Genomic DNA, 26,337 nt, shown 5'->3' with positions numbered 1-26,337 from the left:
AGAATCTGAAGCAGGCTGCAGGCTCTGAGCTGTCAGCACAGAGGCTGACGACGACGACGACGACGACGACGACGACGTGTGTCTCAAACTCACCCACTGTGAGATCATGACCTGAGCTGAAGTCAGAGGCTTAACCGACTGAGCCACCCGGGTGTCCCCTGCATTACTTTTTACTTTGAGTAATACTTCTTTGCATTTGCCTTCGTGTTTTGCATATGACATACATTCAATTCACAAATCATGTTGTTAGAAACTAGAATTTACAATTAGATGGGACGTTAAAAATTACCTTCAACTACTCCTTCTTTACAGGTGAAAAAAGCAAAGTCTAAAGAGTGTGAGTTGTCTGGGGTCAGAGAAACAGTACCTAGCTTTGATTCTGAGAGCTATAATTTCCACAACAGTTTCATTTTCATTTGCAACACTGATTTGCCCTATTCCAGTGTCATGCAATTTTTGCAAAAATCACTAAAATGAAGAGGAGTTTTCTTCTTCTTGTTGTTGTTTTAATGTTTATTTATTTTGAGAGAGAGAGAGAGAGAGAGAGAGAGAGAGAGAGAGAGTGTGAGTTCCAAGCAGGCTCCATGCTGTCAGCATGGTCTAAGGTGGGGCTTGAACTCACCAACCTGGAGGTCATGACCTGAACTGCAAGCAAGAGTCCGACCATTAACCAACTGAGCCACCCAGGCACTCCAAATAGGAGGGTTTTTAGCAATTTGTTACAGAAATGACATTATTTTTCTAAGCCTTCATTCTAAGATGCCTAGAATGGGCCCTCCAATGGATGGACAGGACCTGGTTAGGAAGGCCAGAAGTCACACTTCACAACGGCACTAAGTCGGACTTCTTTGTTTCTCCCTCCTTGGCTGTCCCACCTCCCTCCCTTTCCCTTCTTCCGGGTCAACCCCCCCAACACCGCTACGCCCGAGGCTCCGCCCCCTTCAGGGCCGCGTGCCCTGCGCCAAGATGGCGCCAGGCGCTTCTGCTTCGGAAGTGAGCTCACACTACTCCGGAAGGGAAGGCGGGGAAAGAGCAGGCGGGTGGGTGACCCGCTGTGGGGCTGTGGGTGGGGCGGCGACCGCAGCTGTGGTATTCACGCTTGGGGCTGGGGAGAGGGCGACGGACTCGCCGGTCTTGGGAGCCCAGTCGAGGGCCCAGGGCCGGGGGCGTTGGAGGAAGTCGCCCCGAGCGGCTCGCCACTGGCCGGAGGAGAGGCGGCCCTGGGAGCCGGCGTCCCGCCCCCGGCGGCCTCCTTCCCCAGCCCTCCTCCCGGGTTGCGCGCGGGCGGTCCCTGTTCTGTCACGGGGGCTGCGGCGGGAACCGTCGAGCCGGCTGGACGGAACCCTCCGCCAGAGGACCCGCTGGAGGAGCAGAGGGAGCGCGGCGGGCCAGTCCGTCAGCTCAGAGGTCAGGCCTCGGGTCGCGGTCCGTGGTCCTCCGTCCTTCGGCGAGCCCTCTTGGCTAAGAGTCCCCGACCTCCCCGCACTGCTTCTGCTTCTCCTTTGAGTAAACCACCAAACCTTCTGGCAGGGTGATTTTTTTCCTCCTTGCATTTGCCGGGAAAGAGACATATATTTAAAGGGTTTCTGTCCTCATTGCTACCCGTGCCCTCTTAAAAGTTTTCCTTTGGTAGGAATGCTTGTATTCCTTCCCTGGACCATTTGATGGTTCCCATCCAGCCGCGGCCTGATTGAGCAACTGGAATCACCTTCAGATCAAATCTTAAAAATTCGCACCTACAAAACTACTCTGCAGAGTTGCTCCCTTCCGCCCAAGAAGGGCAAATGGACTTTGGAGTTAAGATGCAGGGGGGTGAACCAGTGTCAACAATGAAAGTCTCAGAGAGTGAAGGAAAGCTGGAGGGCCTGGCCACAGCGGTGACCCCAAACAAGAACAGCAGCAACAGCAGCTGTGGGGGTGGAATCAGCAGCAGCAGCAGCAGCAGTAGTCGCGGTGGCAGTGCAAAAGGCTGGCAGTACAGGTAGGTCCTTTCCTCAAGGTGATTTCCTCAGGTGGGGGTGACTATGCTGGAGTCTGCCTTTCGGCGGTTGTTGAAAGGTAAAGTTACCTAGTGACTTCCAGAAGCAACTAATACATCTCATTTGGACCTGGGATCTCATCTTTCATAAGCAAGATTTCATTCATTCATTCGTCCATTCAACAGGTATTTATGGAAGGCCTTTCGGAGAATACATAAGTGTATCCCTGAACTTCCTCTACATCCCTAGAGTTCATTCCTCTTCTGATTTAATTCTGTGCTCACTTCTGCTTTTGCCTGTGTTGTAATTTGTTTACAGGCCTGTGTTTACAGTTCCTGCTTGACTGTGAAGGCAGGAACTGCTTAACTCAGCTCTCTCCAGAGGCTAGGAAATGCTAGGTGCTCAAACATATTTGTCAAGTGATTGAACGGAATCATTGAATAAGAAAAGATTCTTGCGGCCCCTGGGTGGTTCAGTCTGTTAAGCCTCTGACTTCCGCTCAGGTCATGATCCTGGCATGGGGCTCTGTGCTGATAGCTCAGAGCCTGGAGCCTGCTTTCTCTCTCTCTCTCACTCTCACTCTCTCTCACTCTCTCTCTCCCTCCCTCCCTCCCTCTCCCCATTTGCACTCTTTCTCTCAAAAATAAGCATTTAAAAAAAAAAAAGATTTTTGCCCTCATGGTGTTTGTGACTTAGAAGGGGAGATATACGTAAATAATTTGAACACAGGGGCACAGATACAGATACTGGTGCGTCTAATACTCTAAACCAGGGAGACTGGAGACATTTCAGTTTGAGTTGGTCAGGCCATTTAACTCTGTCATGATGAGAAATTCTACATTTGTTAATTTTCATTAATATGGAGGATAAATTTAAGGAGCAGGAAGAGAGTGCTGGAGAAGCAATGGTAGTTTTGTTTTTGCTTTTGATGAGTAAAGTATAGGAGGATATAACCAGAATCTTTTTAATTGAGATATATTTTACATGTAACATATTAGATTCAGGTGTACAACATAATTCCCTATTTGTATGTGTTGATCACCACAGTAAATCTAGTGAACATCCATCACCATACATAGTTACAATATTTTTTTTATTGTGATGAGAACTTTTAATATTTCTCTCTTAGCAACTCTCAAATACACAAAATGTTATCATTAATTATAGTCACCATGCTGTACATTACATCCCCAGGACTTATGTTGTAACTGGAAGCTTGTACCTTTTGGCCACCTTCACCCAATTCACAGTCCATGCCTCCACCCCATTCCCCCACCTCTGGCAAACCACTGGTCTGTCCCTATCTAAGAGTTCATTTTTATTTTATTTTGTTTTGTTTTTTTAGATTTCATGTATAAGTGAGATCACACAGTATTTGTTTGTCTAACTTCACTTAATGCCCTCAGGGTCCATCCGTGTTTTTGCAAATGGCAAGATTTCCTTTTTTTTGGTGGCTAAATAATATTCCATTTTATATACTACATTGTCTTTATTTGTTCATCCGTTGATGGACACTTAGGGTGCTTCCACGTCTTGGCTATTGTAAATAATGCTGCATTGAACATAGGGGTGCAGATAATCTTTTCAAGTTAACGTTTTCTTCTTTTAATGTTTATTTATTTTTGAGACACACACACACACACACACACACACACACACACACACAGAGCGTGAGCGGGAGAAGGGCAGAGAGAGAGGGAGACACACAGACTCTGAAGCAGGCTCCAGGCTGAGCCTATCAGCACAGGGTCTGATGCAGGACTCGAACTCACAAACCGTGAGGTCATGACCTGAGCCCAAGTCGGATGCTTAACTGACTGAGCCCCCCAAGTGCACCCCCCCCCTTTTTTTTTTCCAGATGAATACCCAGAAGTAGAATTGCTAGATCACCAGAATCTTAAGAAATGAATTCAGGCTATACCATTGTATTGCAGCTAAAGAAATGAATTGTTAAATTTTGGTTAACTGACTCCCTGTGTACTTAACTCTAGTCATTTTTAGCCCTGTGCTGTTTGTAGTTGTGAAATTTGTGTGAAACTTGAAAGGGATTAAAGCCAAGATTTTGTGGGACACCTGAATGGCTCATTTGGTTCAGTATCCAGCTCTGGATTTTAGCTTGGGTCACAATCTCACGTTTTTTGAGTTTAAGCCCTGAGTCAGGCTCTGTGCTGCTTGGGATTCTCTTTCTCTCTCTCTCTCTGTCTGCCCCTTCCCACTCTCACTGTCTCTCTCTCTCTCTTTCAAAATAAATTTTAAAAAATAAAGCTAAGATTTTTGTGAACGATACATACTTAGCTATACACAGTATACACATAATATCCATGTGTGAAATACGCATGACTATTAGCATACAGAAATGAAGTGTAGAAAATTATAAGTTTATTGGTAAGTGATTTTAGGACAGGAAAGTATAGTTACTGTGAGATATTTAGGGTCACTTTTGGAATCAACATGATCCTTTTTTTTTGGTGGCTGAAGACTAACCATGTAAGATTATCAATTACTTGGCAAGGATATTTTGATATGATTTAAGGAAGCAAAATAAAGTAATATTCCAAGTCAGAAGTCTGTCTTCTGATAGATATCCTCAACTTTTTGAAACCTACTCTCAGTTGAATTAAAAAGTGAAACAGAATTTTTAGCCCTGGAGAGAGTTGTCATAAAGCCACGCACTTTACTCCTGTACTTCAGTTCAGAACTGTATTATCCTTTGTTTAGTGTATTATTTAATGGTTACATGATTTTCAAACTAGAATCTATTGGAAGCACATATGAAAAAGGTTATCACGGTAAATGTACAAGAGAAAATGGCAACTGATAAGTGTAGGACAGCCCAAGAAGATTTGAAAAATTAACATGCAGACTCAGCTATATTGCTTCCTAGTACAATAATCAGTCATAATGGCCTTAAGTCATCTAGGAAAGCACAGTGTGTAAGAAGACAGAACCACGTGATACAGTGTTGAACAATTTCAAAGAAAATAGCTGAAAGAAAAGATGCTTAAATATTTGGAAAGTGCAGTTATGTGAAACTCTTCCCCAAGGGTGCAGATATATAATGTGTTACTGCATTTACATACTGACATATTTTTATTTTAATGAAGTTTGTCCAAGACTAATCCTTCAACCTAGCTCTCAATTTTATTTGTCCCTTTGTCCTCTAGGACATTGATGAAACAGTTTTCTCCATTGCTTGCTCTCTCTTCCTGGCTTCTTCCTCTGAGACTCAAAGTTTCTAGACTTAAAAAACAAGTATAGTAAAACTCAGCCTAATTCTTTCCTCTTAAAACTCATTTACACGCAACTGCTTCCATTTCTGTAATCCTTGTTTATTGCTCAACCCATGATATTTGGCTCTATCTACACCAAGGATAGGAGTGAAAAAATGATGAATTTTTTTTAGATTCTTATTCCCATTGATTTCTATATAACTGTATTAGTTACAATTCTTTTCTTGCCTTTTCTTTTTCTTTTTCTTTTTTTTTAAAGATTTTAAAGTAATCCCTACACCCATCATGGGGCTTGAACTTACAACCCCGAGATCAAGAGTTGCATGCTCTACTGACTGGGCCAGCCAAGTGCCTCTCTTTTCTTGAGTTTTTGATATTACTTTCTCTTGGTTTCTCCTTTATCCTCTGAATGTTTTTTTTCTCCGTTTCTTTGGTTGGCTCTTTTCCTTAAAATGCTGGTATGATATGCCATCATTTTCTTTCCTTAAGCTGCATGTTTTCTGTTTGTTATCTCATTCTCTTCCATGGCTTCAGCTATTTCTATAATTTCGGAGGCAGTACATTCAATGGCCTACCTGTAATTTGCTACTGTTCTATTTTAAAAGTGAAGATTTTTGATTATGTCTTACTGAGTAGTTGAAATTCAGTAAAGACCCTGTGATTCAGACCTGGACTTTAGCTTTACAAACTTAGAAAATTAATAAGCATCATGTTTTTGAGGTTTATAAATGCTGTCACATATCATTCCTTCATTCTTTTTTATGACTGAATAATATTCCATTATATGAATATACCATATTTTGTTATTCATCATTTGACAGACATTTGGGTTGTTTCAGTTTTGTGGCTATTATGAATAATGCTACTTTGAATGTTTGTGTTCAAGTTTTGTGTGGATATGTGTTTTCATTTCTCTTGGGTGTATATCTAGGAGTGGAGTTGCTGGGTCATATGGTAACTTTATGGTTAACTTTTTGAGGAACTGTCAAACTATTTTTTTTTTAATTTAATTTAATTTTTAGAGAAAGAGCACAAGTGGGGCAGAGGGGCAGAGGGAAAGAGAATCTCAACCAGGCTCCACACTCAGTGCAGAGCCCATTGCAGGGCTTGATTCCACAACTGTGAGATTGTGACCTGAACCAAAATCAAAAATCAGACACTCAACCCACTGAGCCACCCAGGTGCCCCCAGACTATTTTCTAAAGTAGCTATATCATTTTACTTTCTTGCCAGCAGTTTATTGAGTTTTAACTTCTTCATATTCTTACCAGCACTTTATTGTCTTTTTGATTAAAAAAAATTTGTTTTTTACATTTTTTTTTTTTACATTTTTTTTTTTTTTTTTTTTTTTTTGAGAGACAGAGACAGAGCACAAGTCGGGGAGGGGCAGAGAGAGAATGAGACACAGAATCCGAAGCAGGCTCCAGGCTCTGAGCTGTCAGCATAGAGCCCGACGCAGGGCTCAAACCCATAAACCGCGAGATCATGACCTGAGCCGAAGTTGTACGCTCAACCGCTCAACCATCTAAGCCACCCAAGCGCCCCTGTCTTTTTTATTTTAAATGTTTATTTTGAGAGAGAGAAAGAGAGAGCACCTGTGCGTGCAAGCTGGGGGGTGGGCAAAGAGAGAGGGAGAGAGTGGGAATCCCAGTCAGTGTGGAGCCTGACAGGGGGCTCAGTCTCAGAACTGTGAGACCATGACCTGAGCCAAAATCAGGAGTCGGACATTTAATTGCCTGAGCCACCCAAGTGCCCCCAATTTTTTTTTAATGTTTATAAATTTCTTTTTATGTTTATTATTTATTTTGAATTTATTTTGAAATATGTGAGATAGTGTATTATTTACTGTTGTGTTACAAATTACCCCAAAATTTAGTGTGTTGAAACAGTAACATTTTTTATTCCAGAGTGTTCTGAAACTTAGGTGGGTCCGCTGGTTCTGGGTATTTCACAAGGCTACAGTTATCTTGAGGCTCAGCTGGGAAGAATTCACTTCCTGGCTCATCCGTGGCTCTTGGCACAATTCATTTCTTTTGGCCTGTTGGACAAAGACCTCAGTTCCTTATAAACTGACCGCTGGTGGTTTCCTTTGGTTCCTGACTTCATGGGCATCTCCACAGAGCATCTTACTACTTGACGGCTTGTTATTTCAGAGTGAGGAAGTAAGAAAACGAGAATGCTAGCAAGATGGAAGTGACAGTCTTTTGTAACTTAAACATGGAAGTAAAGTCCCCATCACTTTTCACTATATTAGAAGTGAGTGATGAGTTGTGCCTGGGTGGCGCAGTCAGTTAAGCATCTGACTCTTGATTTCAGCTCAGGTCATGAGCTCATGGTTAGTGAGATCAAGCCCTGTATTGGGCTTTGTGCTGGCATCATGGAGCCTCCTTAGGATTCTCTCTCTCTCCCTCTGTCTCTGCCTCTCTCCCACTTGGGCATGGAATGAGTAAATGATGAGGTTCAGCCCACACAAGGGTGTGAATACCAGCAGGTGAGGATCATGGGAGCCACATTAGAAGGTGCCTATTACAGATGATAGTATAAATAGACTCTAGATCATCATCTATTGTTGAGACAGATTTGACAAGTAGGCAGTTGGAAATTTGTTTCTAAAGCTGAGAGTTTGGGACTGAAACTGATTGTCGGGGAATAAGAGGAGCTACTAGGAGATCAGTTGTAATGACCTAGACATGAGATAATACAGGGAAAGTGTTAGTAGGCTGGAAAAGAAGGAAACCATGGGAGGAAGGTTGACAGACCTTGGTGATGTACTGAGGGAAGGAAGTAAAAATTGACCTCTGTCATCCAGATTTGAAACTTTGAGAAGTCTACATGAGAAACAGATTTGGGGAGTCAAATGATGCATTTGGTTTTCCGTATGTTGAACTTAAGTTGCTAGAATGTTTAAGTTGCATATCCAGCTAGATTTTAGAGATGTGGAGCATATCCAGCAAAGTAGATAATTGCCTTTGTAGTATCCAGAATGTATTCACTTCTGTTGTCACATTTAATCCTCACTACAGCTCTTAGAGGAAGGTAGGAAGGACACTGTTATCACCATTTTATAGTTGAATAAAACAGAAGTCAAAATGAATTGACCAGAGCCATGGCTAGTAAGTGGAAGAACTTTTATTTCTAAGTAGTTATTTGTGTAGAGGAATTTAAAGTTGATACACTCTCTAAAGGAATGGATAGTTATTGATAAATAGTTTCGGACATGGTGGTTTCATCCTTCACTGGTGTTCTAACTCATGCAGCAAATATTTTTGAGCCTCTATCATGTAGAGCCCTGTTATTTCCAGATTAATATATACATTCATAACAGTGAAAAGTAAGGACTCCCAAGGCTTATTTTGGGAAGATTCTGGAAAAGAGTCAGAAAAGAGAAGAGAGGTGCCTGGCAAGCTCAGTCAGTAGAGCATGAGACTCTTGAGCTTGGGATTGAGTTTGAGCCCCACATTGGATGTAGAGATTATGTAAAAATAAAATCTTTCAAAAACAAAAAAAGAAAGAAAGAGAGAGAAGAGCCTCAGCTGCATTTGCAAAATATATCACGATGACCCTTTTTCAAATCAAAGCTGATCAGTAAATTTATTAGATTAGCCCCAAATTTTCTTCCTCCAAAGTAATTTATATTCATATGCATATGTTGTGGTCTTTGTTCACCATTTAAAAGGAAAGCAGATTTCTTACTTCTGGATCCTTCCTTCCTTTTTCATAGTAAGTGTTCAAAGTGTATAAAATGTGCATGTTTCCATTATTTTCATATTCTTCGTGTCAGCTTTCAGAAAAATGTACACATCTACAAATATGCCACTTATTGAAATGGACAGAAGAGAACTACCCAGAGGAGGAACTGAAAAGCAAACTGGAGTGTATAACAGGCCTGCTTGTCTTATTTTGGGCTCCATGCTGGCCAAGCCCTATTAACAAACAGATCTCTTTTCCTTATTAGCAAATAGTTACGGGTTTCAGTAAATGGGTAGAATTCTAAAAATGTATAGTATAGAAATAATTTTTATGGTCAGACCTGGTGTCTACCACTGTAAATACTCTGTTAATAGGAAAAGTACCTGTACCTATTTTCAAATGGGGAAAGGAGATCTGCGTAAACATAATCTAACATTTACTATCTTCAGGGTTTGACCACTTTTTGAGTTTGATTTGAAGAAAAAATTGTGAATGTTTACTTTTTCTCTCTGTAGGGGTTGAAGGAAACTTGAATGTGTACTTCTGTACCCTAGTTTTTGTTATCCTTATCTGAAAGTTGCTATCGATGCTAGTGAAAATAAGAGAAAGGCAACTTATAGGCATGTAGCTGAAAACTATAAAATATTGTTCCAGAAATCTAGTGAGAACTACACCAAGCCTTGAGGAAAAATATTTGGTTTCTTATGGTATACTCTGATTTCTTAGTGTTTTATATTTTTGCTATAGGTCTAAACACAGTCCATTTGAGTTCATATTTTACATAGAAATCCTACCGTATCAAAACTATGCAAGCAGGTTAATGTTAGAACATGCAAATTGGTCTTTTGCAAATAAATTGCATGATTTAGATTCCAGAAGAAATTGCCCAACAAATAGATTTGTGGGAAATTATATCTTTTTAAACTCTTCTGTTTTTGCTTTTGAACATAGTGGAGAATATTCTTGATGTAAATTGTACTACCTTGCCTAGAGGGAACATCTTTGTTCCCTTTGAGAAAACATCTTCCCTAGCTAAGAATCTTCCCCTATACCAATTTTGCTAAATAAAATGATTTGTATCCAGACTTATTCAGGTTTAACTTAAAACTAAATTGCCTGTTTAAATGGTTACATTATTGTTTTGGTATTACCATCTGGGTTTTAGAACAGTTTATTTGGTGGTGAAAGAAAGGATTTTCTTTTGGATTTATAAGGTATTGTAACAAAACATGATTTCTCACTCAGTGTTTCCCTGTTTTTGAGTTTTGGCTGCCTTTGCAGTTTACTTCCATTGCTGTTCTTGAGGTTGGTTGGAAGGTCCCTAGAGGGGAGAGGCTGTTGCTACTGGCTGCAGCTGGAAGCCCTAGTTAAAAGGATGGTTGGGAGAGAAAAAGAAAAGAAGAGGAAAAATAGAGAGAGAAAAAGGATATAGCAAAGAGATAGAGACAGGGAGAGAAAGAGAGGAAGAAAAGGAGGGAATGAGAATGATACGAAAGGTGAGATGAAATGCCACCAATAGTTGCTTCTGGAACAGCCTTCTTATCCTTGATAGAGGCCTTTTTAAAGTACTGCCTGAATCTGTAACCTCAAATCTGCAAAGAGAACTTCTTTATCAATTTTGTAGCTGTTTCACATATTTTTATAACATAATTGAAGAGAATATTTTTAATGTGATTTTTTAGAATAGGTAATATTATTAAAAAATATTAGAAGGGAGGGGTCCAATGAAAAATCTTTCCCATCCTCGACTGGTTCAGGTCTCCTCCCACCTAAAAATGGCTTCTTGTGTGGCAGTGAGACGTATAGTATCTTGATACTCTCTTGGTCTGTGGTGTCTTGGTTTTACTGAGGCCTGCTTCTGTGAAGCCTTTTGGAAGTATATGAGAGATAATAAATACTACTATCTGAAAAGATACTGTACCAGAAAAAGTTTTCTACTTTATTCTAAAAAGTTTTAATTACAGGTATAATGTTTCTCTTATTTGCAAACTTTACTTTTGAAATAATAATTTTCTGTTGAGGAAAACCTTTAGAATTTCAAATGATGAGTGATGTACACACATTTTAGGTTGAAAGGGTCATCGGACACATGAGAAAAACCAAGGCCCAGAGAGATTGATATGGCCAGGGTCAGTCATGGCATTAGTCGTGGGAAAATTGGTACTAGATCCTGTATCCTTTTATGTGCTCATTCCACAGCATAACACTACCTTACACTTAGGGTTTAGCAACTTAATTTTGAACCTAAGGGGTATTGAAAAGCCTACTCGTAATGTCTGAAAGTCCTGTTTATAGTAAGAGCTATAGCTCCTATTTTTGTTGGCAAACAATACTGCTTTAGGCTGGTGTGAGGAAATAGGTCCTCTTTTTACATTAAAGGATGAGAGTTAAATTGGGGTAGCCTGTTTGGAGAGCAGGTTGGTGATATTTATAAAAACTAAAAACGCATATACCTAGCAATTTCACTTTTAGCAAATATGTACAAAGATATGTACAACTCTGTTGCACCATTATTTGTAATAGTAAAAGCCTAGACAAAAAACTCTGTTAGTAGGAGGATTGGAACTGGTTAACTATATGATACTGCCATAAAATGGATTACTGTGCAGATGTTAAGAAATGAGTTAGATCCATATGTGTCAGTGTGAAACTATCCCTAAGAAAACAGAAAAAGCAAGGTACAGAATTACGTGTATAATTGCAACCATTTGCTTAAAAAATAAAATGGTGTGTATATGTGCACACTTGTAGGTGCATAGAATATTTCTGAAGAAGTACACAAGAAATTGAGAGGTCTTTGCCTCTGAGAAGGGGAACTGCCGCCTGGAAGATAGGGTTGGATAATGTAATACATAGTAACGCGTATTGGGAGACAGTTCTCCCTTTGTTACTTACTGTTTTTTTCCAAAAAATTTGTATAGCAAACAGTCTTGGAAGATATAGTATCTCCCTCCTAAGCAGAAGGCAGGTTTATTTATCATCCAGTATAATAAAGATAAGGTCTCCTTGCTGCAGAGGTTAGGCCAACTTACTGTTCTTGAAAGATGTGGGTTCTCTGCACACAGGTTCCTCAACCTGTCCCACAATGTCCTGCATGTGCAGGCATCTCCGGTCCTCTGTGTTGCCCTGTGTGATGGGGCTATTGCTATGGCTACTGAAGTCTTTTGTCTCTGACTGAGGAGTCTCATGTCTTTTGCCAGCATCCATGAAACTGGGCTAACTTGCTAGCTTTCAAGTAGGTAACATCTCAGGCCTTCCATCATTCTTGACAAAATACCTACTGGAAAAAAAATGTAATAACTATTTCTTAAAATGAAAGAAATGGAAGTCTTGGGGCTTTTTAGGTCCCATCATTCTGACTTGAGAATGTCAGGCTAAGAAGATAAGACAGGGACGCCTGGGTGGACCAGTGGGTTAAGTGTCCATCTCTTGATTTCCGCTCAGGTCATGATCTTAGGGTTCATGGGATGGAGCCCTGTGTCGGACTCTGCACTGACAACTTGGGATTCTCTCTCTCCCTCTCTCTCTGTCCTTCCTCCACTCTCTCTCTCTTTCAAAATAAATTTAAAAAACATTCAAAAAAAAGATAGGACAAATCTAGAAAACTGATCTAGACAAATGAGCCTACGTCAAAGGAATTTGCCTATGGAGGAATTGACTTCCTGGAGTGTGAGAGAATCAGTATTTGTTGAGCATTAACCATATTGACTTATACTTCAAATATATTTGGGGTGAATATATTTTCTTTTCTCATTATAAATCTGCAGGATAGATATTCTTATCCCCATTTACAGATGAAGAAACTCAGTACCAGATATGTTACTTGCCCAAGGTCACAGTGGAGTTCATACCTATAACTGTCTGACACTAAGCCATGCCCTTTCCATTATAATAAACAGCTTTCTTTCTTGAGGTGTTAGAGGTGACTTTCTACTTTAACATGTGGGAGTTTCTTCTGTCCCATCTTCATTGAAGGTCTGTTGTCAAATGGCCAGTTAGCTGCATGAGGGATTTCCCAGTTGTCTGTAACAATCAGATTATGTATAGGATTTTTTTTTTTGGTCGGTGTAGGAAAACATTTTACAGCTGTGCTTCTCAAACTTTCTTCTTGAACTATCTTTTAGCTGCATAAGATACAGTAGGTACCTTAAGTGGATCTAGTTTGTGATTTAAAACAGCCCCTGGCTCGTATAACTTTCTTGGGAGTTTTCTGTATTTCAGAATTCATGAGAATTTTATATTCTACTCTCTATGTATCAGTTGCTTACAGAGGTCAGTATAGAGTCAGGGCCAGCTGAGAGGGAGGACACAGGAATCAGAATACAATCAAATTGTCAGGTTGTTGTTGTTGTTGTTGTTGTTGTTGTTGTTTTAGTGTTTATTTGTTTATTTTGAGAGAGAGAGAGAAAGAGCACATGCGCTCAAGTGGCACAGAGGCAGAGATAGAGGGAGAGAGAATCCCAAGCAGGTCTCGTTCTGTCAGCATAGAGCCCGACAGGGGGCTCGAACCCACGAACCATGAGATCATTACCTGAGCTGAAACCAAGAGTCTTGACACTTAACCAACTGAGCCACCCAGGCACCCCAGGTTTATTTATTTTTTTAATTGTAGTAAAATATGCATATAAAATATACCATCTAAAGTATTTTTCAGGTGTCTAGTTCTGTGACATTAAGTACATTGACATGTTATGCAACTATCACTACTATTCATCTTTAGAGTTTTTCATCATCCCAGGGGTGCCTGGGTGGTTCAGTTGGTTAAGCATCCAACTTCGGCTCAGGTTAGTCTGGCCCTTTGCTGACAGTGCAGAGCCTGCTTGGGATTCTCTTTCTCTCTTTCTGCCCCTCCCCCAGTCATGCATACACACCTGTTCTCTTTCTCTCAAAATAAAAAGGTAAACTTAAAAGAATTTTTTGTCATCACAAACTAAAACTCTTTACCCATTAAATAATAACTCCCTATCCCCACCCTATCCTCAACCCCTCGCAACCACTATTCTACCTTCTGTCTCTATGATTTTGACTACTCTAGGTGTCTCACAGTGAAATCATACAACTTTTGTCGTTGTGTGTCTGGCTTATTTCACTTGGCATAATGTCCTCAGGGTTTATCCATGTTGCAGCATGTGTCAGAATTTCCTGCCCTTTTAAGGCTGAATAATATTCAGTTGCGTGTATTTACCACATTCTATTTATCCATTCATTTGTTGATGTACATTTGATTTGTTTCCATCTTCTGGCTATTGTGAATAATACCGCTGTGAACATTGGTATACAAATACCTGTTTGAGTACTTGCTTTCATTCTTTTGTGTGTATACCCAGAGGTAGAATTGCTGAATCATATAGTAATTCAGCATTTAACTTTTTGAGGAGCCACCATTATTGTTTACCACAGCAGCTGTACCATTTTACATTCCCACCAAGAACGCAGAAGGGTTCCAATTTCTCCATACCCTTGCCAACCCTTGTTATTTTCTGTCTTTTGGTTTGGTTTTGGTTTTGATAATAGACATACTAGTGGATATGAAGAAATAGTTTTATTACTGCAAAAAACTCATTGAAGAAAGCAGCAGCAGTTACCATAGTAAAGTAAATTTGCTATTTCCACCCTGGAATTAGGCATACTTATCTACCTAGTCACAGGCACAGAGGCAGTTTGAAATACTCAGGTCTTCTCTCTGTCAGAGCAGGTAAGAATGTCTTCTTTGGGTAGGAGGCGGATCCAAGGGAAGGAGCCCAGAGGAGCCGAGCCCTTCATGCCCAGCTGTGGGATGTGTGAGGGGAAGAATGGGGAAAAGAGGATGGGAGCTCTCTAGAGAAGTTCTCCACATGGAGATGGATGTGTGAGGAGGGAGCAAGTTTTTTCTTAATATTTATGAGAGTTTTGATATTAAAAATGCTTTAACTTATTTTTTTAGTGCTTTAACTTATTATAGTCAAGTAAATTTGCTCTAGAAACACAATCTAATTTTACCCTGTTCTGCCACCCACCCACCCAGCCCAGTTTTGAGTATGTGTAGGTTAATTTGGGAAGTAAGAGCTTATAGGAAACACAGTTCTACATCTCAAAAGAGCAATGATCATATAGTCCCTTCGGAGAGTTTTAAAAAAATTAATCCATACATAATAACAGATAGAAGTAGCTCTCTGCCCTGAACTATCCTGCCTGTTCAAGATAATTGGACATTTAAAAAAGTGTTTTAATTATAAAAATAATAGGATATTAAAATTGGAAAATGTGAAATAGTAAAGACAGCAAAGTAAAACCATCCATAACTCCTCCATCCAGTGATGGAGTTACTATTTTGTGTAGTTTTGTCCTGTGCACATTTTTTTATAGGCTATATTAAATTTGGTATTTTATAAATAAAAAAACTTAATTATCTTAAAGCACTTCCCCATGTTGTTAGAAACTCATAAACATTTTACTTGGTGAATCCTATTCACCTTGGTGATATATATATATATATATATATATATATATATATATATATATATATTTATATATATTTATATTTAAGTTTTTATTTAAATTCCAGGTAGTTTAAAAAAAAAAAAATTCCAGGTAGTTAACATACAGTGTAATCCATGATACTTCTTAATAATTCTCCTGATGTTGTTCATTGAGCTTATTTTCTTCCTTTTCTCTCCATTCACTTCTTTCTTTTCTTTTCTTTTCTTTTCTTTCTTATTTTAATTATTGTAAGTAGTGCTATAGTGGACAAGGTTGCATATTATCTTTGTCTACATTTCTAATTATTTATCTTAGACTAGATACCTGGAAGTAAAATTCTTGGGCCAAAGAGCATTAACATTTAAAAAAAATTAATTCCAGTAAAACATACAGTGTTATATTAGTTTCAGGTGTGCAATACAGTGATTCAACAATTTTGTACATTACTCAGTGCAAAGAGCATTAACATTTTTAAGGCTTTTTGCAGGAAGGGAATGTCTTTTACTTCATACTTTTGGGTATAGACTAAGATATGGTTGGAATTAGATTTTGTTTTATCTGAAATTGATTGGAGTGTACAGGCTGTGTTGATTTTTTTTTTTTGACAGTTACTCAGAATTGCCTTGTGGTTTTATAGAAACATTCTGCTTCTATCTTCCCATTGCTTAAATCATTCTGCAGAGATTTCTTGAGCACCTGCTATATCCCAGGCTATAAGCTAGGTGCTACAAGGAATACCAGGATGAGTAAGAAGCAGTCACTGCTCTGCAGAATATCTTTTTACAGCAGAAGGACTTACATGTGTTGCAGTCGTTCCCATCTGTTGTCAGCTGCTTTTTCCTTAGCTAAGCAGGCTGCTCTCTCCCTTCATCATGCTATTTATATTATCAAGGGAATGAACCAAAACCAAGCTAATTTTGGAGGACAGTTTTTGCTTAGTAGAAAGTAGGAATTTTGATCTGTGGCTTGACTGGCACCTGCTTTACACTGACTACAGCTTGCATAAATTTCTGCCTGCAGTTAAATGTGTTAAGGTGTCCAAGACTAATTCCTCTACTGTATCTGGGCTATGGAATCTGCCTCTCCCATTTCTCTCTTTCTTCTGAGTCTTGAACCTTTCTTTCTATCTCCTTCTCTTTGGGTACTTAGAATTACCCTGTCCTAAGCCCACATCCTTTTAACCAGTTCTGTTTCTCCCAGTGTCTCTTGGTTACTGCCAGCTGGCTCAGCCTTCATCATTTCATTGACCTGTTATCTCTTGGTTGGTAAATCTAATAGAAACTTCTCAGTCTGCATCTTAGTTCACCCCCCAGTAGCACTGAACATGCTTGACCACAAATTCACTTAAAGTACTCCCGGTTTTCTTTCTACTACTCAGCTACTACTTATCTTCTGTCTGCACTCCTCTTGCATTTAAAACTTTTCCTGAGGGTTCTCCCTTAGGCTCTGTTCCATCGCTGGTCATTTTATAATCCTTCCTGGGTGATTTTATTTACTCTTCTGGCTTCAAATACCAGTTACATGGTTATATGCTGATTACTACCAAATCTATATGTCCAATCCAAATCATGCTACCTTACTGGCTATCTCCCTGTGTATGGTCTGCAGATCCCTGAAATTCAATAAGTTAAGTTGGGACAAACCCAAAACTTCCTCTGTGGTCCCCATTTTAGTGAAAGTATTAGTATGTGCACAGTTGTTCCAGCTGAACTCCGGTTGTTGTCCCTTCTCTCTCACCCTACTGTCACTCTCCATCTCTTTCTCACTTCACATCTAATCAGTCAGGTCCAGTCATTTCAGCCTCAGTCACCACTGAATCCCATGTCTTTAATGAAATACCCTTTTCATTAGTATGACAGCTAAAAACACAGGCCCAGTGTGTCTCTCCTCTAGTAGGAGCCCTTGTCATTGTCTTTTTCTTCAAGGAGATATATTTCTCTTATGTTAGATGGTGGTTTGGGGATGGAGAGAAATCACCTTTTTATTTTCCCACCCTTTTCAGTGGGTTTTCAGAGTGCTTTGCATTTAGGAGGTCATGAGTAATTGTGCGGAACTGAAATGAAAGGATTTGAAGCTGTTCAGAAAGTAGCTTAATTTTAAAAGCTTCTACATATCTTCCTTAAGTCTGATCAAGAAAGGTTAAGAAATACGTGTGTTATAGTAATGGAGACTTAGGAATTGAAATAATCATTATTAAGATAGATGAGCCTCACATTAAATGTAATAATGCCACTTGGCATAGTTCAGTTAATCAGTTATTTTTATAGACTATCAGCCTCTAGTACTAATCCCAATTGAATGTTAACAAGTTTAGAAGATCAAAATATACCCAATTTGTTGATCGGTGGAGTTGCTGAAGGACTGAAAAAGAAATTAACTTTTTCACAGCTTATTTTTCCGTGTATTTGTCTTTTGGACCATCATCTCTACTTCATAGAACACAAAATAGTAGTAGATATGATCACATATGTGGTGTGTTCCCATTTGAACAACTAGATTTTATTAATGTTAACAGGTACATTAAGAATCTATAGAAATTCACACATTTTAAGTGGGAGCAAAGCATAAAGGTTAGAGGTACTACATAAAGAATCAGTTATAAAGGAGGTAGAGAGGAGAAAGGGAAGAGTGAACAAAAAGGTGGTCGCTCATAGAGCTCTTTATAGTGGCCACCAGATGGCACAGTTGTTCTACATCTGCCGGTTGCACTGACCTGACCAGGGAGGGAAAGTACGGGAACATGACAGTGCCGACCAGCTGTTCCAGAGAATAGGATGTTCTTAAGTTGGTTCTTTGTAGCCTCAGATGTCTGTATCATGTAATAAAAGTAGGCCAGCAGTTTGTAATTAATTGCATATTTGAATTTCTAGTTCTTTTGAGGCTGGCTTGATGCTATTGTCAAATAAGCCATGGTGATATCACCCTTGTAATTTTTGTGAGAAAGTTTAACTCTTTAGATGAAAGCATCAACAAAATGTTAACATTTAAAAATTGAACAAAGAACATTACTATACTATACAACATTACTTTGATTTTATTTCGTGAATGTTGCTACTGGAATTGTACCCTTAAGAATTCATTGATAACTATTAAATGACTGATAGAAACAACTTAGATGTGACCAAAATGAGGGATACCTTTAGTTACATGAGAGACTGGACAAAAGTAAAAGAGATGAGGCATTATTTTCAATTGCTTAGAAATAAACATTTTTGTTTGTTTTTCTCAGTTGTGGGTATATACTGAGTTTTTAAGAAGGATTCTTTCCACAGTTCACATATGCATTTGGAGGATATAATGGTCCTAGCACCAGAGGAATTGAATTTTATTGAATTGTAATGTATTTATTATATGCCAGTAGTCCTAGTATAGTGATGAAGGCTTGGTGTAGAGAACCTAGATTAAGGGGGAAAACCAAAAATGGTGAATTATGGGATATTTTGGTTCTTTGAAGAAATAACTTAATTTAGGTTATGTGGCACCATAGGCTTTTTGTGGTGCAAAAAGTATAAATATACACATACATACGTACATATATAAATACATAAATTCAGGTTATGAAGCTACAGGGTAGAATGAACAAAGAATAAGGTTTTTTTTTTTTTTTAATTAAGGTATAATTGCCATATTAGTTTCCAGGTGGACAACATAATTTGGTATTTGTATATATTATGAAATGATGACCATAAGAAGTCTAGTAAAAATCTATCACTACACATATTTTTTATTTTTTAGAGAAAGAGCACAAGTGGGGAGAGAGGAAGAGGGAGAGAGAGAATCTTAAGCAGGCTCCACACTCAGTGTGGTTCCCGATGCAAGGCTCAATCCCGCAACCCTGGGATCATGACCTGAGCTGAAATCAAGTCAGGCACTTAGCCTACTAAGCCACTCAAGTGCCTCTATCATCACACATATACTTTTTTTTTTTCTTGTGATGAGAACTTTTAAGATCTACTTTCTTAACAACTTTCAAATATGCAGTACATTATTTTTAACTATATGCTCTGTGCTGGACATAACATCCCCAGGACGTATTTATTTTGTGATTGGAAATTTGTGTCTTTTAACCACTTTTATCCATTTTACTCAACCCCACCCCATCAGTTTGTTCTGTGTATCTGTGAGCTCTTTTCTAAAGATTATTTTCTGGGACTCCTGGTTGGCTCAGTCGGCAGAGCATGCAACTCTTGATCTCAGGTTTGTGAGTTTAAGCCTCATGTTGTGTGTAGAGATTACTTAAAAATAAAAAATTCTTGGGGCGCCTGGGTGGCGCAGTCGGTTGGGCGTCCGACTTCAGCCAGGTCACGATCTCGCAGTCCGTGAGTTCGAGCCCCGCGTCAGGCTCTGGGCTGATGGCTCAGAGCCTGGAGCCTGTTTCCGATTCTGTGTCTCCCTCTCTCTCTGCCCCTCCCCCGTTCATGCTCTGTCTCTCTCTGTCCCAAAAATAAATAAATGTTGAAAAAAAAAATTAAAAAAAAATAAAATAAAATAAAATAAAAAATTCTTCTGAATTTTTTATTTTTATTTATTTTTAATTTAATTTTTTAATTTTGTAAATTTTATTTATTTTTTATTTAAAAATTTTTTGTAACGTTTGTCTACTTTTGAGAGAGTGTGAGCGGGTAAGGGGCAGAGGGAGGGAGACACAGAATCTGAAGCAGGCTCCAGGCTCTCAGCTGTTAGCACAGAGCCCGATGCAGGGCTTGAGCCCCCAAACCGAGATAATCATGACCTGAGCTGAAGTCGGACGCTTAACCTGAGCCACCCAGGCATCCCTATTTTTTAATTTTTTTTTTTAATGTTTATTTATTTTTGAGAGAGACAGAGCATGAGTCGGGGAGGGGCAGAGCCCGAGGTGGGGCTTGAACGCACAAGATGTGAGATCATGACCTGAGCTGAAGTTGGACGCTTAGCCAGCTAAGCCATCCAGGCACCCTGATTTTTAGAGTCCATATATAAGTGAAGGAATAAATTTTGAGGGCAAGAACAGTTGAGGGAAGCTGAGCTGTGTGTTAAATACATAAAACAGAGGAGGAACTCTTTGGGAAGTTATTTTTGGGCAGAGTCCAGGGCCACTGGGATTCCAGTGACCCCAAAGAACTATTTAAGCCTGAAGCTTGGGAAAGATGTGGGAGCCATACAAGAAAAATATCTTCCTGCTTTTCTAAGTACCAGTGGAGCTGAAAGAGATAGCTTTGATGTGACCTGGGCTGCAACTAGAGGAACTCCAGCAAAAACCCAAAGGGCTGGGTTTCCAGAGAAGAATCCTTTCTTCTAGATGTAGGCTTTAGAAAGTGTTTAAATGGGAATTCAACTGGGACTGTCAATTTTAACATGACATAATATGTAACAGAACTTTGGGTTAGCATTTGAGAAGTTGACAACCTTTGTCTTCTTGAGATTAGTGTGACCTTATAAAATCCAAAGGACTCGAGTAGTTTGACTTAATATTAATCAACAATGTTGTTTGCTAGCCTTAGAATGAAAAAGCCTTAGAACAAAAAACATATACTCAGTCATGGGATCACATCTTTATTTTCAGATTTGATCTTTATTTTCAAGCACTTTGAGGAAATGAGACTGGAAAGACACTCAACATTGAGTTTATTCGTGAGGCATCTCCCTACTCACTGCCCAGTAATAGCTGCTAAATCTTATAATCAATTTGGTTATTTTGTTTTCCTGAGAGAGTCTTTATCTTAGCCCTTTTTATTTGTCATTGAGATCAATCTAAATCTGTTTTGATTTCTCCCTTGCTTTTGCCTTTAACATCCATGTTTGAAAGGTTGCCATTTGCCTCACATTGTCAGTTTCCTTTATGCCGGTTAGCTGAAATTTTACCAAATATGCTCTGTGATTTAGGGATAGTAAAGAAAATAAATGATGAATATCCATTGCATTTTATAGCGTAAATTTAAAACTTTACAGTAGGTGAGTTTAAAAGGAATTCTGATATAAACTACAAAACAAATCAAGCCCATTACCAACAAATAGTCTGTGTAGGTCTAACTTTAATATGTTTTCATATGTATGAGGAACCTTAATATATTGGAAAAGAAGTATCAATGAGGTCTTGGATTTTCTATGTATCACTATACCAGAACATACATGTAATAAAGTGGAAAAAAAGGGGGCAGGAAGTGAAGAAACTCAGTTGTAATAAGGCTAATGACACAAGTCCCAAATAAAATCTTTCGAGTGGCAAAACTGATAGTGTTTTGCCTCATACCTGAGGTGGAGCAGGAGTGAGGGGTCACTCTCACCGAAAACAGGACCTATGTTTTGGAAGCCCAAGGAATCAGAGACAGAACAGATTGGTCTCTTGTGTGTCCCACCAGAGTGAAGAGGCATTGTTTAATTTAGAGACCCTTTTTGGTTTATTCTAGAATCATAAAACTATTTTATTTCTTTAGTATTTAATTGTTATATATAAAATATTTATATTTATGGTATATTTGTTTTATATTTATATAATTTTATATTTATATAATGATTTTATATTTGAAATATTATCTATAATAACTTATGGGGGATTATACTTGTTCTGAAGAAATCTGGTAAAATAAAGGCCTATGGATATCAAATTTGGGAGATTAAATACCTCTATTTGTTAACCTATAAATTTTACTTCTTATTTTTTTTAAGTAGACTCCATGCCCAGTGTGAGGCTTGAACTCACAACCCTGTGATCAATAGTTGCATGCTGTACTGACTGAGCCAACCAGGCAGCCCTATAAATTTGACTTCTGAAGAAAGTTTGAAGCATTTGTAGAACACATATGTGTCTACATCTATTTTTTAAATTGTTCAGTTAACTTCCTGATATTTCTTCTAATTTTCACTGACTCTGGTCCATTCTGATTTTTTTGCAACAGTGATCACATGGAAAATGTATATGGCTACTTAATGAAGTACACCAACCTTGTCACTGGGTGGCAGTACAGGTAAGTGATTTTTCTGTGTTATATCCCTCTCCCAAGAGACCAGAGGTGGGGCTCATAATTTTATATTCTGAAATTACTTCAGTACAAACATGGATGGGAAACCTTCTAGAGAAGGATTTATAGTTATGTAAAAGTCCAATGAATTCTGCTTTTTAGAGGGTGAGAGGAATTGACATCTGTCCAGATGGCAGGCTCCAAATATCTCAAAAGTTAATATTATTTTTTTTATTGAAGAATTATAGACATAGAAATACAATATAGGGTATTTTATTAGTTTCAGGTGTACTAAAACATAGTGAGTTGATATTTATATGTATTACAAAATGGTCACATTAGTAAGCCTGGTTGCCATCTGTCACCATACCAAGTTGTTAAAGTATTAGACTGCATTTCTTATGATGTACATTACATCCTTTTGTCTTACTTTATAACTGGAAGATTGTACCTCTTAATCCTGTTTACCTATATTATTTACCCCACCTCATCTAACAACCATCAGTTCGTTTCTATATCAGTGAATCTGTTTCTGTTTTGTGTGTTGGTTTTGTTTTTTAGATTCCAGATATAAGTGAAATCATACGGTATTTTTGTCTTTCTGTCTGACTTATATCACTTAGTGTAATGTCCTCTAAGCTCATCCATGTTGTCAACAGTGGCAACGTTTCATTCTTTTTTATGGCTGAGTAATATATCATTGTGTATGTGTGTTTGTGTGTATCTATACCTGTACCATATTTTTTTCACCCATTCATCTTATCAATACACATTTAGGTTCCTTCCATATCTTGGCTATTGTAAATAACGCTGTAATGCACATAGGGTACATGTGTTTTTTCAAATTAGTGTTTTCATTTTTTTCAGATAAATTCCTAGAAGTGGAATTGTTGTATCATATGGTAGTTCTGTTTTTATTTTTATTTATTTTTATTTTTTTCCTATTTTACCCATCCCTCCACCCATGCCCTTCCCCCCCCCCCCCCCCCCCCACTAATCATTAGTTTGTTCTCTATAGTTAAGAGTCTTTTTCTTGGTTTGTCTCTTTTTTCCTCTTTGTTCCTTTGTTTTGTTTCTTAAATTCCACATGAGTGAAATCATAATATGGTATTTGTCCTTATCTGACTCACTTTTTTCACTTACCATAATACTCTCTAGCTTCACCCATATTGTTGCTAATGGAAAGATTTCATTCTTTTTGTATGGCCAAATAATACACAGATAGTACACACACACACACACACACACACACACACACACACGTATGTATGTATGTATGTATGTATATCGCATCTTCTTTATCCATTCATTAGTCGATGGATACTTGGGCTGCTTCTATATCTTGGCTACAGTAAATAATGCTGCTATAAACATAGTGGGGCATGTATCCCTTGGAATTAGTGTTTTTTTATTCTTTGGGTAAATACCCAGTAGTGCAGTTGCTGGATCATAGGGCAGTTCTATTTTTAATTTTTTGAGGAACCTCCATACTATTTTCCACAGTGGTTGCACCAGTTTGCATTCCCACCAACAGTGCATGAGTGAGGGTTCCTTTTTCTCCGTATATTTGCCAGCACTTGTTATTTCTTGTGTTTTTGATTGTAGGCATTCTAACAGGTAGAGATGATATCTCATTGTAGTTTTGATTTGCATTTCCCTGAGTGATATTGAGCATCTTTTCATATGCCTGTTGACCATCTGTATGTCTTTTTTGGAGAAATTTCTATTCAAGTCCTCTGCCCATATTTTAACTGGATTGTTTGTTTTTTTGATATTGAATTTTATGAGTTCTTTATATATTTGGATGTTACCCTTATTGGATATATCATTTGCAAATATCTTCTCCCATTCAGTAGGTTGCCTTTTCACTTTGTTGATGGGTTTTTTCACTATGCAAAAGATTTTAGTTTAGGGGTGCCTGGGTGGCTCAGTTGGTTGGGTGTCCAACTTTGGCTCGGTCATGATCTCACTGCTTGTGAGTTCGAGCCCCACGTCAGGCTCTGTGCTAACAGCTCAGAGCCTGGAGCCTGCCTTAGATCTGTCTCCACCTCTCTGTGCCCCTCTCCCAGTTGCATTCTGTCTCTCTTTCTATCTCTCTCTCAAAAATAAATAAATGTTAAAAATTAAAAAAAAATGGGAATGCAAGCTGGTGCAGCCACTCTGGAAAACAGTATGGAGGTTCCTCAAAAAACTAAAAATAGAACTACCCTATGACCCAGCAATTGCACTACTAGGTATTTATCCAAGGGATATAGGCATGCTGTTTTGAAGGGACACATGCACCCCAATGTTTATAGCAGCATTATCAACAATAGCCAAAGTATGGAAAGAGCCCAAATGTTCATCGATGGATGAATGGATAAAGAAGATGTGGTATGTATATACAATGGAGTATTACTTGGCAATGAAAAAGAATGAAATCTTGCCATTTGCAACGACGTGGATGGAACTGGAAGGTATTATGCTAAGTGAAATCAGTCAGTCAGAGAAAGACAAATATCATATGACTTCACTCATATGAGGACTTTAAGAGACAAAACAGGGGCGCCTGGGTGGCTTGGTCGGTTAAGCGTCCGACTTCGGCTCAGGTCATGATCTCGCAGTCCGTGGGTTCGAGCCCCGTGTCGGGCTCTGTGCTGACAGCTCAGAGCCTGGAGCCTGTTTCGGATTCTGTGTCTCCCTCTCTCTCTGCCCCTCCCCTGTTCATGCTCTGTCTCTTTCTGTCTCAAAAATAAATAAACGTTAAAAAAAAAAATTTAAGGGGCGCCTGGGTGGCTCAGTCGGTTGAGCGACCGACTTTGGCTCAGGTCATGATCTCACGGTTTGTGAGTTTGAGCCCCATATTGGGCTATGTGCTGGCAGCTCGGAGCCTGGAGCCCACTTGGGATTCTGTGTCTCCCTCTCTCTCTGCCCCTCCCCCACCCATGCTCTGTCTCTCTCTGTCTCAGAAATAAATAAACATTAAAAAAAATCTTTAAAAAAAAAAAAATTAAAAATTAAAAATTAAAAAAAAATTTAGAAAAAAAAAAAGAAGAAGAAGAGACAAAACAGATGAACATAAGGGAAGGGAAACAAAAATAATATAAAAACAACGAAGGGGACAAAGCATAAGAGACTCATAAATATGGAGAACAAACAGAGGATTACTGGAGGGGGTGTGGGAGGAGGGATGGGCTAAATGGGTAAGGGGCATTAAGGAATCTACTTCTGAAATCATTGTTGTACTATATGCTAACTAATTTGGATGTACATTTAAAAAACTTAACAAGTAAATAAAAATAAAAGATTTTTAGTTTGATGTAGTCCCAGTTGTTTATTTTTGCTTTTGTTGTCCTTGTCTGAAGAGACAGATCCAAAATAATATTGCTAAGACCAGTGTCAAAGAGCCTACTGCCTGTTTTTTTCTGGAAGTGTTATGGTTGCAGTTCTTATAGTTAAGTCTTTAATCCATTTTGAGTTGTTTTTTTTTTTTTTAAGTTTATTTATTTATTTTGTGAGAGAGAGAGGGAGAGAGAGAAACCCAAGCAGGCTTCGTGCTGTCAGCAGGAGCCTGATGTGGGGCTTGAACCCACAAACAGTGAGATCACGACCTGAGCTGAAATCAAGAGTGAGCGGCTCAACCAACTGAGCCACCCAGGTGCCCTGAATTTATATTTTATATGGTGTAAGAAAGTGGTCTAGTTTCATTCGTTTGCGTGTAGTTGTCCAGTTTCGCCAACACCTCATTGAAGAGACAAAAGTTACTATTATATTAGTGTTATAATTACTTGTTCCCCTGCCTTGGGCTTTTTAAAATACCTGTGGTGATTAGGCTTTTAGGATGGTTTGGAGGCAGCAAACAAATTTGTGTTTAGTTGTCTGTTTTGTGCAGGATCCTCAAACTTCTCTGGGACCTTGGAGAGTTTAAATAGCCAGCCCAAGGTCATACAGGTAGTCTGTGAGAAGGAAAACCAGCTATCTTACATACTTTGTAGAATTGGTAGTTGTGAAGCAGGGCATTAAACTTTTATTATTATTTTTTTTATTGTGGGAAAATATACA

General features: G+C 38.8%; 1 protein-coding gene across 1 annotated transcript in view; it reads left to right on the top strand.

Annotated features, from left to right (window-relative positions):
- Positions 1 to 1,052: 1,052 nt before the first annotated feature.
- Positions 1,053 to 26,337, top strand: part of OSBPL11 (oxysterol binding protein like 11) — an 83,875-nt gene continuing 58,590 nt past the window's right edge. The window contains exons 1-2 of the mRNA XM_042954579.1: positions 1,053 to 1,981; positions 22,234 to 22,302. Of these exons, the coding sequence (XP_042810513.1) occupies positions 1,785 to 1,981; positions 22,234 to 22,302 (266 nt within the window). The 5' untranslated portion in view covers positions 1,053 to 1,784. The remainder of the gene's footprint in view (positions 1,982 to 22,233; positions 22,303 to 26,337) is intronic.

The sequence above is a fragment of the Panthera leo genome, chromosome C2 (genome assembly GCF_018350215.1).
Source record: "Panthera leo isolate Ple1 chromosome C2, P.leo_Ple1_pat1.1, whole genome shotgun sequence".
Lineage (NCBI taxonomy): Eukaryota > Metazoa > Chordata > Mammalia > Carnivora > Felidae > Panthera > Panthera leo.
Note: the sequence above shows the minus strand (reverse complement) of the source record. Positions and strands in the feature narration are given on the sequence as shown.